We start from the raw sequence: 12,184 nt of genomic DNA, 5'->3' as shown, positions 1-12,184 counted from the left end.
CTAAGTGAAAAAATTGTAAGTTCATTATTTAGAAAACTTGTAAATCAATAAGTTAATAATTTAATAAATAACTTATAAATCTAGACAATATAATGATTCCTGCTCATGGATTAAGCTTATTTCGCAGAAATGAGTTCGCCAGCAGTAGATCAAATTTTGAGAGGATTTGGTGGAAGAGAGAACAAAGCGCCGGAGCGGAGTTGCGAGCACTTGCTTCCTCAACATAATATGGAGGAGGGTATGAAAACAAACAAGAAAAGCAAATCTAAGCACCTTGACCCAGCAGTAAGTTTATTTCAAGTTCTTAAGTCTACATAAGCGTAGAATATTGTAATACCGTGTTTGGTCTACTCAAAAAAGTTCTTCACTCTCTGTTGTATGATATAATATTGGCCTTCAGATGTTGATCGAGTCTCAGTAGCAAACCTACGGCTGAGCAGCATGACTAAGTTCTGCCAATTACTTCAAAGTTTGCTCAGTCCGACAATTTCCTTTTTTTATCGATCTTATCGCTCATTCCTAGCTAAAAATTCTGACAGTGATGCGTTGCAGGTAGTTCACTGACTAAGAGTGGGCAATCTCTAAATAATAATTTTTATGTTCATGAGACTGTTTATGTTGCAATACTTTAAGAAAATTACTGGCTGCACGAAAGTGAGTAGTAGGCCTATACAGCATTTTCAAATTTCTATGCAAGAATATGTACTCCACCAATCCGTAGCTAGCTTTATGTGCCTATAACAATCCTATTGTTTTACGATCATTGCATATTCTAATAAGAAATCGTAGCAACAATAATAACGATAATAATAACAGTATCTGTATCTTTAAAGTAGATAGTCTTTCAATAACTTTATTCTACAGGGATGAATACCTAATTGTCTACAGAAACCATTTCTTAGATCTTACCAAAATGTTGCTAAGAATAGCAGTCTTTTTAGTGGCGTATGCAGATACAATCTATCTAACTAAAAGCACCAAAGGAAACACTGATCTCAGTAATAAGAAATCCTTGTGTCATTCTCATCCAACTACTGTTTGATCTTTGATTTCTAGAAGTTAAGCTCAACTGAACAGACATCTATCAATCAACATAAATTCTGGATTGCATCTGTTGCACATAATAAATAACAGTTTAAAATAAATTTCCTGCAAGTTTATTCGTGCCAAGCTCTTTATTATATCGTAAAAGGAATAACCACGGCGGCCAAATACTATTTGGTAAACCATTCAAAAACAGGGGGCACTGGGAGTTGAACCCAGGGCCTATCGGACTGCAGCCGATTGCTCTACCACTGAGCTATACCCCCACGCGGTGATATTAGTTTGCAATAATAGGCTTATATCTATTGTAAATAGCTACGGCTGATTTCTAATAGAAATGAGCCGTAGCTATAGTCGTAGTTATAAGTGATGCAATGAGGAATTCATTGAAACGCTAGTACTAAGGTTAGTGCGCTAAATCTACTGTAACCTAATCAGCCCGTAGAGACAGATCTACAGCACTCTCAGTTATAGTGGTGCACTATTGAACAAGAAATGCCAATCGACAATACAAAAACTTAAATAACAACTTTCATTTTTTTGGTTCAGATTCACTTATTTAGATTCACTAGATACTATAATGAGCCCACGCTTTATGTACAAAACTATAGACTATATTATGCTTTATATAAAAACTAGTACGCTGACAGTCAAGTAAGTCGTGAGAGATCATCAGGTGTGCCAACAAAGCACAGAGAATAACTATCTGCAAAATCATTTTGAAATGTCTGAAGGTGATTGATTGGTGCAGATGTTAGAGTGTCGGTCTATGAAGCTGAATGTCATGAGTTGTCATCTCTTTAAAGTTAATATTTTATGCTAACCTCTAAACGAGGCTTTGGACAGACAAAAGGCCAGGCGAACACAGCTCTTATTATAGTAAACATATATTTTGTTTCACTTTACGTTAGACATATTTAATGTTTTCTAATTTTTTCCTTACAGCTTAGACATTACTGTCTGAAAATAATTGATTTAAATTGACATTGAAGGTGTGCGCTCACCTTAACTTAAGGTTGTGAGTTCGAATCACTCATGATGCAATTTCTTTTTTCAACCACCAAATGTTGCTTTCAACAGACAAATTAACACGCTCGACTCGTATTATAGTAAAGACCACAGACCTCCATTAATAACCTTCTACAATCACATATGATTGGTATATATTAGCAGTGCATGAGATGGTACATTACATGTATTATCCATAATCAAGGCTGGTAGTAATTATAGAATTAAATTTCATCTTTCCCTCACCCATCCTGTGAGGTCACTTGAACTGAATTCTATTTTATCTGGTTTACTACTTGAATGTAAAAGGGAAAAGTAAAATAGAAGATAATAAAGTGATGCCTGGTCATTATAAGAATGTAGAACAAGATGTACTTCCTCTCTTTCACATGAAATGGCCTTTTTGGGTAAAACATTACTTGTTCAAATAATAAGACCGTCGCCTTGACATAAGAAACAAGTTCTGCTACTTTTACATTACATAAACATTTAGTTAGGATGCCTTGGAACTCCTATATCAAATGGTGTCTTAGTGGGAGTTGTCTCCTCACAAATTTAGTCTACAGTACTTTTCGGACGATTACTGCTACTTTTTTCTGATGATTTGAGCCATGCGGCTTATATACGGGTGCGGCTATTCTGTGGTTGTTCTTTCACCTCTAGGGCGAATTAACCGGAATCTCTGGTTAGTGCTCCTCTAGCGGTAAGAGAAAAAACGAAACAATGCCTAACGGCACTGTTCCGTTAGGCACTAGGTTAAAAAGCATCAGTTAATTAACCAACGTTTAACCACTGTTTAAACAGCAAAGTCGCTGCGGTGTTAAAAAGCACCGTCCTGAGTTCTGTGGCCTATACAAAGATGCAGCCTATGTATTAATTTATTATCGTTTTTTTGAAAATAAAGCAGATGCAGCTTATATAGGGGTGCGGTTTATAGTCCGAAAAGTATGGTAATAATTATTGTAAGAAAACTGTCTGTCCTTTTATTTTAAATTATAAAAATAAAAGGACAATATTTCATAATATCTATATTGTTTATATCAATAAAATAAATGAATTTATTTTAGTTATTTAAAATAAATTTTATTTATTTTTAATAAATTTTATTTATTTTAAAGGTTGACTTGCAACAAAATACACATTACCGTTATTTGATATGAAAAGGTTCACCATGTCTTACTCTGTTGTGTTGTAGGTGCAAAATATGTGGAAAGGTGATTACAAGCTCTTAAAAGCTCAAAAACGAACAGAAAATCGCAGCCACACGAGACCGCCAGAGTTTGGATTCCCTTTCCAAAACGGCTCAAATGTGATGTAGTTGTGAGAAATGGTTTCTGTTTACACTTTCTTGCAACCTTATTCGTCGAAATATTTTCACAAATATACTTCACGCATTCAATAAAACTATGTCTACTGTTCTTACGCGTCGGTTTTATCTTCATTGTAATGCTGTCACTTTTAGCACCGATATCTTATAACTTACCGTAAAAAATCGTTAAACTTTTTAACCTTAGCTTGAAGGAGTACATATCATTGTCTGATAATAATGACGAGCCTGTTGGTCACTTGTGATAATCGAAAAGTGCTGCAAAAATTAGTTGCGAAGTACTGGGTCACATGATCAGAGAACGACTTGACGATTGAATAACGCCGAACCAAAACTGTAATGTAGCGAGCATCTATATTTGATATGGGGTCTTCGGTAAAACCCGAAATGTTTGTCATAAACTAGTACTACGATAAGTTTTATATTGAGCTTTGTATTGGCCTTTCAATTCACGTGAGTACATACGTGACAAGACGATAACCAAATTACGTGACTACGTCATCGAAATAAAGAGATTCTAATCTACGGCGGCTTTTCGTTTTTGAGCTTTTAAGAGCTTGTAATCACATTTCCACATATTTGGCACCTACAACACAACAGAGTAAGACATGGTGAATCTTTTGATACCAAATAACTGTAATGTGAATTTTATTGCAAGTCAACCTTTAAATAAATTTTATTTATATACATAAATAAATCTTCTGATGCAAAGCAGAAAAAGCTATTTATAGTATTAGTTAAAACATCATAGCTTTCCTTTGTTGAATTAAATAAGCAACTGTGGCATTTATGAAATCCGATGAGGTTCTGCAATTGGTGCGAAGGTTTAGGAAATCAGCTCGACCCTTGATGTTGGTATTGCTTTCACTCGCCAAACTATCAAACATTTGCATAACTATTTATTATACTCTTGGTCATAGCAAGAAACTGCATTGTTTCTTGTCATAGCCATGAGCTACAATGTATGTTACTTCATACCATAGCGAAGGTCTGTATTACTCCTTGACAGCTCTACCTTTTTGTCACCACCAACAACTACATTACTATTGCCATTGCGAAAAACTGTTTAATTTCTTTCACGGTAAACAGCTGCAATACTCCTACTCTTAACAAGGAACTATATTCCTTCCTTTCATAGCAAAGAGCTACATTAATAGTTGTGAATTACTAAGTTTCCATACAGCGATGGTGTCGCAACACATGACCATATGGCGCAGCCATGATCTGCATGATCTGCTGGTCGACCAAGCAAAGCTCTTGGGCGCTGACGCACTCAGGTGTCACTACACTATTATTGTTTCAAAACTTAATAATTGTACAAACTAGATTTTCTTTGTCATTTAAGGAGCTATATTATTCCATTATAGCAAAAAGATAGTTCACTATTTGCTATAGCCAATAGCTTCATCATTTCAAACCAATGATTCGACGAATGGCCAACTTGAAGCTTATATTAAATTCACTGCATTCCTGAGAGTATTGGTTCATACATCTATCTGCCAGCACCTGCTGTGACTAACATGACTACATTGCTGCTAAATCAATCAATTAGCCAATAACCTTTCAAGTTGATCAGTTGTTCATCTTTTGACAGCGAGCGTCAGAGAAGCAAGAGGAGGCAAGAAGAAAGAGACGAGAGAAACGAAAACAGAAAAGCAAAGCGGATTTGGTTGCTTCCGAGTCTCTCTCTACAACTGATAGTCTGCAGAACATCGATCTTCTTGAGTCACATGCAGAAGTTGATGAAGCCACAAATAACAACTTGTCTACTGATGACTCCCTTGTTACTGGCAGCAGCTTACCAGCAATTGACACCAAACAACTCCGGCCTATCACCAATGACTTAGTTGAGGAAGCCAGCCACTCATTAACATTAGAAGATGACTTACTAACACCGGTCAATGAATGTTCAGCGTCATTCGATGGCCTCCTTACGCCTACAGGAGATGAATCCAGTTTGTCTCAACCTTTCGAACCAATACGAAATACCTCGTCACAGGATATCATTGAAGTTGACAACACAAAAAGGATTACAGAAAACCTTGAAGGTACAGTAGACGTAAATGGAATATAATAATGCATTCTTGGAATGTTCATGTTATATGTATTTCGCATTGTACAAACACTAAAACTCACGTAAATCTCCTAATCCGTTTGAAGATCATCCCAAACTCACTCTTTTGTTCTTCAAATAGTACAAATTAAACTCAACTCTTTAATTTACTGACTGTTCATTAAATGTAGCACTATTGGTCTGTACTGACAACATTTCTCATTTTTCTTATCACTTTCATCTGTTTAGGGTCCCGTGATTACAATAATCCTGATTACAGTAATCTCGAAGGTATTTATAAATAATGATGTTAGTTGCAAGCTTCGCTTTATCTAATCTTGGCCAAACTTTTATTATCCAATCAAGTGAACTATATCTTTCTATTTTATCGAAAAACAGTTCAGTTGCGCAACAAGTTTGTTCATGATTAGATGGTTTTTATGATTCCTAGAAACAAATTTACCGGTATTTTGTCTCCCAAGCGTTAATATGTTGCCTTTCTCGTGCAAGTCAGCGATGAACATTATCGCTCAAAGAACTTTTTGAGCTGTTCTCATGCTTTCATCTGGTTGACATTTACTACTTGGCATTATCTGCAAAAGAAAAAACGAGAAAACACGATACTTCGATAAAATGTAGCATTTCGGGCCATAGAGAGTAACTAAAGAAATAAAAAATGGACACAGAAAAAATATTTGGTCTATTTTTGATGATTTTGCTCTTCCATGTTTGTTCATTGTTTCCTTATTCGGTCATCGTTGTGATGAGCTAGTCTGCCAGGCCATATTCATTCAAAATAACAACATTATTTTTATCTGATGTTTAGAAGCTGGTGCCAATAAAAGCTCTGAAGAGAATTTACAAGTTGATGAATTGGCAAAACCTGCCCAGGAACTGATTCCATGTCAGACAGAAAGTGAAACTACTATTGCACGAACATCTTTTTCATCAGATCTTATATCGGCCACCCAAGAAGAGGTGCCTGTCTCACAGGAATTCACACCTGCTGCATTAGTTAAAACATCTTCTTCGTTTGAAGATTTATCTATTGCTCCAGAGAAGGCAACATCTCCACCACCATCTTCATCATCGGGAGACGTAACTTCTGAACAAGTGAACACGCGCTCTTCATTAGATGATACTCCTGCAAGAACAGAGCCCCTTGATGCTTCATCTCAAATGCTCTCTCTATCAACCAAACCACTTTCTAGTTTAGATGTTTTATCAACTTCGGATCCATCTGCTTCTTTAGAAAATCGTCCTTCTGCTACAGAAAATGGACTACATGCATCAGTGATCTCGTTGTCTCTTACAAGCAATAATCTCGAGAAGCTAGCTGGTAAACCGGCTCGAAGTTTGACAATAAAGCCACATTCAGAGCTATCTGATAACTCAAGCGGCAGAACCACGGAGTCTGCCCGAGAATCTCTCAGCTCCATTACCGATAGCTCTACGGTCAAACTAGTCTCACCTAATGACAACTTTCACAAGCCAAAACCCATGTTGCGTACACAAAAAACGCTTGGTGGTCTGTCGTTTAAGGATGAAAAACAACCTAAAGAAACTGACAGAAGTAACCACCATCGTCCTGAGCTACAGAGAAATGCAACATTTTCAGGGTTTTCTCATAATGACGGGAATAAACCCAGTTTCCTCCATGTAGGTCGTATAGCGAACTCCAATGCCTCAGCGAATATAGCAGGCGTTAGTCCCATCGTTTCTCCAGTTTCGCCAACTTTGAAACAACCGGAAGTCAATAGAGCACTGGAAAGTTCTAAACCAATAAAGACAGCAGACAAGTCATTTGATGTCAATGACCAAAACATCCGACAGCTGCACCGGCAGGCTACATTTGGTGGAAGGCCAACTGCTGACGATCCATTGTTAGACGCTTCTAAATTAAATAAGGCTATACCGGAAGCTGCCGAACAAAACCAACTGACCAGAGCGGAGCGACGCGAAATTCTCAGGCGCTCCAAGTATGGTGGAACCATGTCGAGCACTGAACAAGAACAGCCACACGTTGCTAGCAGCTCGAATAATCGGCAACCTCATCAAGATAAAAGCTCTGCGAGTACGAACAAATCGATAAGTGGTAATGCAACTACATCAAATCTAACAGAGGGTAATGAGCTAAACAAGAAGAAAAAACTAGAAAAAAAGCTTGCAATCGCGCCAAACGTCAACAGCAGTTTGCCTGCGGATTTATCTCACCCTGCTCAATCTGTAGCGAGTGAAGAGGCAGAAGGAGTGAAGCAGCAGAGATGTGTACCTAAGTGGGACTATGAAACAGGTGAATTAATGCTAGCAATTTATGAGGTTTTCCCTTTTGTAAAAACATTATTACCTAAAGTTGTGCAGACAATAGCACTGCTGTTTTGGTCATTGATACTTATATTAAGAGAAATTTAAGTACACTGTTAACTTCGTTTTTGGATACAACTTAAAACATTTTAAAGAATTGCTTAAATGAGTAAATGTATTTTGTCATGACTGCTGCTAAAACATACATGTTATGAAAAATGACACTGAATTTATGTTAATACTATGGAAATTTAGTAAAAAATGTAGTTTGCCTAACTTGTGAAAAAAATAATACTGTTATCACGAACTTTAAAAAAGTAAAAGTTACATGCATCATAATTAATTTATCTTATTTTATGCTGTGAAAACTAGATAACATATTTTCATAGCATAAAATTTGCTGAGAATATTTTATGCATACTGTCAACGGTATTTAGTGATAAGTATGCTAAATATTTAGCAGATATATTTTGTAAAATATGCTCGGACAATTTTTTAAAATTAATAAGTGTATTATAAAAATTCTTTTAAATGGAATATAAATGAATTGCATCAAAGCTTCTACATTTTATAATAAAAATTTAAAAACTAGCATCCCACTACTTCTACTTTGCAGCATTAAGGGAATGTGGTGACATGCAGGTAAAATTTGGTATTGTTTTGCATCAAACATTTGGTATGTCGGATACACAACCTTTGCTTCATGGCTGTTTTTTAGGCAAGCAGGTAAACCATCTCTTTATCAAGCCTGTGTTAAGGATCTCTTGAAAACTTTGTAGTTCTTTTCCTTTAACAATTTTGTTCTGCAGCATTTTTGGCAATGCTTTTCTGTAAACACTTTAAAATACAACAATAAAATAATGGTTCACGCCAAATAATAATATTTGCATACTTTGTAGGAACTTATGTCTTTGTGATAGAAGATGATCCGTCTTCTAAAAAATCAAGTCACAAGTCGTATGGAGGAAGTAAAACATCTCGATATGATCCGGGCGACCTTGGTCATTCAACCAGTAGCACCGTTTATGGTAATATCAGCAATCCTTATTCTGTAGACCAGGATTCAAGCCGGCATGCTCCAGCTACATACTCATCCTACACCAGTCCATATATCTCCCCAGCTAGTAGTGCGGTTAACAGCAAACCAAAGTCTAGATTTAAAAAATACTCAGGTGCTAAAACATCATATGGAGACATGGCTGGGGTGCCCTATTCATCACACCCTAACTACGAAAGTGAGAGATATAGGAATCCCAACTATGGTAATCCAAATGTTAAACACAGTCAATACGCTTCTAATAAAAAGGAGTATGCAACTCCCAAATATACCGGAGGAACTACCAGTTATCCCAATAGAGGAGATGGAAGATATAGTGGATCCACGACCTCAGCCTATAACCGCTACCCAAACGATGCAAGTTATCAGAAGGATTATGGATCTAGCTCAGGACAGAAGAACACAGGATATGCTTCGGGAGCCTCCTATTACCAACCCGTCTCTAGTCGTCCCTATGGAGCCGCCACATCTCATTACCAACCGCATTATGCCAATGTGAAACCTACTGCGGTAGATGCTAGGCCTTCCCACAATGCGCCTGAAACAACAGCTCTACCTCAGCAAAGCCTTCGGCAGAAAGAGGAAACTCCTGAGCACAATGTCTCAGCCGCGATAGAGCAAAAAGCGACTAAATACGGTGGAAAGTATGAGACATCAGATGGTCGGATTTACTACGGAGGTAAACCTAAACGATATAGCAGCAAAAAGTCTAAAAAGTATCAAAACCGAAGGAAGACGATGCACGCCGATGACTATCATGCTGAAAAATCTGATAGACCATCTGTGTGATGTTTAAATGATATTAGAATTGTCAAAGCTCAGAACAAGACACCTAAAAGAGCAGATCGCGCTACCCTTTGTTGAGATTTATTTTGTTTGTGTATCTTGTGTGGAACTATATGCATGTATGCGCAAGTACTCCTTGACAAACTTTGGAGTTAGCTCCTTTTGCCAAGCAAAATGAATTTTAATCTATTACGAAATCTTTTATATTTAATAGACTTTATATTACATAGAAATGGAAGATGGCGTGTGAGTCCATTAATACCGCACACATGCTTTTTTGTTAGCGTTGCTTAAATACTCTGCAGCCAGGAGGACATCTGCATGATATATTAAATTTTTGTTTTCTAATCTTGCTAGAAATTATTCAGAATTTTTAATATTTATGGACAAAATAATATGAATTAGTTGTCATATACATTATTGATTAATTATTGTTTTTTATTAAAACTAAATTATTCAAATAAATAATTTGTAACTTGGAGCCTGTATCATGCAAGTTTGAAAATTTGAGTATAAAGTAAAAGATGATAAACTTTTCAATTCAGAAGCTGTTTTTGTTTATCTGTGGCAATGGGTGTTTAATTGTCTTTTTCCTAGCTTGTCCAAAACATACCATGTTAACACACTTATTTTTATAACTCTTTAGTGGATGTTCAGGAAAGAATATTTGAAGTTGTGTCAGTGAAAAGTCCTCTGAAACATATAAAGGCCAAAAGGTTTGCTAGCTCTCAAATATTTCACAAAACTGATCCAAGAGGTGATGTCACAACGCAATGCAAGACTAACTGAATGACCAGCGTTGGATGAGTAATAGAATAATTACCTAATGAGTTTTCAGTAACTTACTTGAAATGCTAGATCTTTACTAAAATCTTCACTAAAACAATACTCAAGTTTTGGACCAGCTTACTAATTCTTACGTTTATCAGCCAAAGTACTAGTTATTAATTCCAAGCAAGCGCTTTATGCGTTGGTATCTTAACCAACATAACGACTATTTGCTCAATGATGTAGCTCAATGGTTAAGTTTGTTACCTCTAGATATGAAGGTCCTGAGATCAAATCTAGGGCCATGCAGATTTTTCATTGCGAGCATTTTAAACGCTGTAACTGGACACAGGACTTAATAAAAAGACAAACACCAAGATTTATATATATAGATGGGTTCCTGCAGTTATAACTCACTCTGATTAAGTCTAATAACCACAAGTAATATAGTTATCCAACCAGTTATTCAACTAGGTTCATGTAAGATTAGGTATGTTGGTAGTGCAACAATCCTGCAAAGACCGAGTATAATGTCTGCTTAGCTTAAGGCAAGCAGAGGCTATGTGCATGTTTTTAAGAGAATTGTTACACAAACAATGACTCTGTGATTTTAATCGAACATGTCTGACTCCATTGGCAAGAAAACCCCAACGACTGAAGATATACCTAGTGGCAGAGAACGGTTCAAGGTTGGATGTCATTCTTGTCACCATCTGTGGCTTTTTTAGTAATTCAACTTTGACCTGTTGTTTGCAGGTAAGGCATTTTAGACCACTAGGTCATCGCTGCTCTCACATGAGAAAAAAGGAACTATAAGTCAAGTATTTTTGTTAACTGCAGAGAAAATCTCTGTAGAAAAATGATCCTAAGCACAAAAGAGCTGATGTAAGGCTTAAATCAAATCACACTGTACATTATGTATACCGCAATGTTAGAGCACATAGCAGAATCACAAAATAAGCTTTAACCACATACACATAACCTTATGCCAAGAATGCAAAAAACAACACAATTGAATAACAATGAAATAACTTTTCATTCTACGCTCAGTTCACACCTGAGCAAGTGAATTTCAACTATGAAATATTTTACAAGCACATTGCATACTTTATAGGTCGTTGATCTAAAAAAATGTATGAAGGACATCTTATAACAAGTCAACTATATGCATTACCAATTTATTTTTAAAACAGAACAAAAGCTATGCTGAGATCACGTTGCCTCGTATTATTTCAATTGCAACAAAATGTATCAAGTACCATTTAACACTATTTATGGACAGTTACTCTGGCCTAGATTCGTACAAGGGCTAGAGAAGGTTGTGAGTCAAACATAATTGAGTTGAACATTCAGTTTAGTGTTCTGACCTAAGTTCAGCTGAGTCGTCATCAAATAGGTTCCATTGGGTAGTCAGACTGGCCTCAGTTCAGCTGAATAGACAATCTGGTGCGGACTCAATTGAATTATTGAACAGAATAATTTACTAGTCTAGTTGAACAAGTCTAGGTACAACAAACCAGACACGTGTAGATGTATTTGGGTGGACAGTCAGACTTGGGCTCAGTCGGGTATTCATTCAGGTCTGGGTTCCACCTAAATATAATCTTATGTGTAGCGGTTGAAAGGCTGACCTAGCTATTTTATCAGTTCAACTGTGCCATAACTGTACTGGCTCATAAGAGTTAGGGATGGAGTTCAACTGATTGTGTGGTTAATAATAGTTTATTGAACCCCCATTGAACCATAAACTCTTGAACCATTGAGCTGTGAAAACTGTAAACAAATACTTAGAGATTATTAACATAATAAGCATAAAAGCATTTACTATTTATCACTA

The 12,184-nt window shown here is 36.4% G+C and overlaps 1 protein-coding gene and 1 non-coding gene across 2 annotated transcripts in view; one reads left to right on the top strand and one right to left on the bottom strand.

Annotated features, from left to right (window-relative positions):
- The window catches only part of LOC137388053 (uncharacterized), a 38,884-nt gene extending 28,836 nt beyond the window's left edge, over window positions 1-10,048 (top strand). The window contains 4 exon segments of the mRNA XM_068074570.1: window positions 128-285; window positions 4,974-5,334; window positions 6,568-7,725; window positions 8,636-10,048. Of these exon segments, the coding sequence (XP_067930671.1) occupies window positions 128-285; window positions 4,974-5,334; window positions 6,568-7,725; window positions 8,636-9,582 (2,624 nt within the window). The 3' untranslated portion in view covers window positions 9,583-10,048.
- On the bottom strand, window positions 1,239-1,310 carry Trnac-gca (transfer RNA cysteine (anticodon GCA)). Its single transcript has one exon. It is a non-coding gene; the product is annotated as a tRNA-Cys (tRNA).
- Window positions 10,049-12,184: the final 2,136 nt, after the last annotated feature.

This window comes from Watersipora subatra, chromosome 2, assembly GCF_963576615.1.
Source record: "Watersipora subatra chromosome 2, tzWatSuba1.1, whole genome shotgun sequence".
In the NCBI taxonomy this organism is placed as follows: domain Eukaryota; kingdom Metazoa; phylum Bryozoa; class Gymnolaemata; order Cheilostomatida; family Watersiporidae; genus Watersipora; species Watersipora subatra.
Note: the sequence above shows the minus strand (reverse complement) of the source record. Positions and strands in the feature narration are given on the sequence as shown.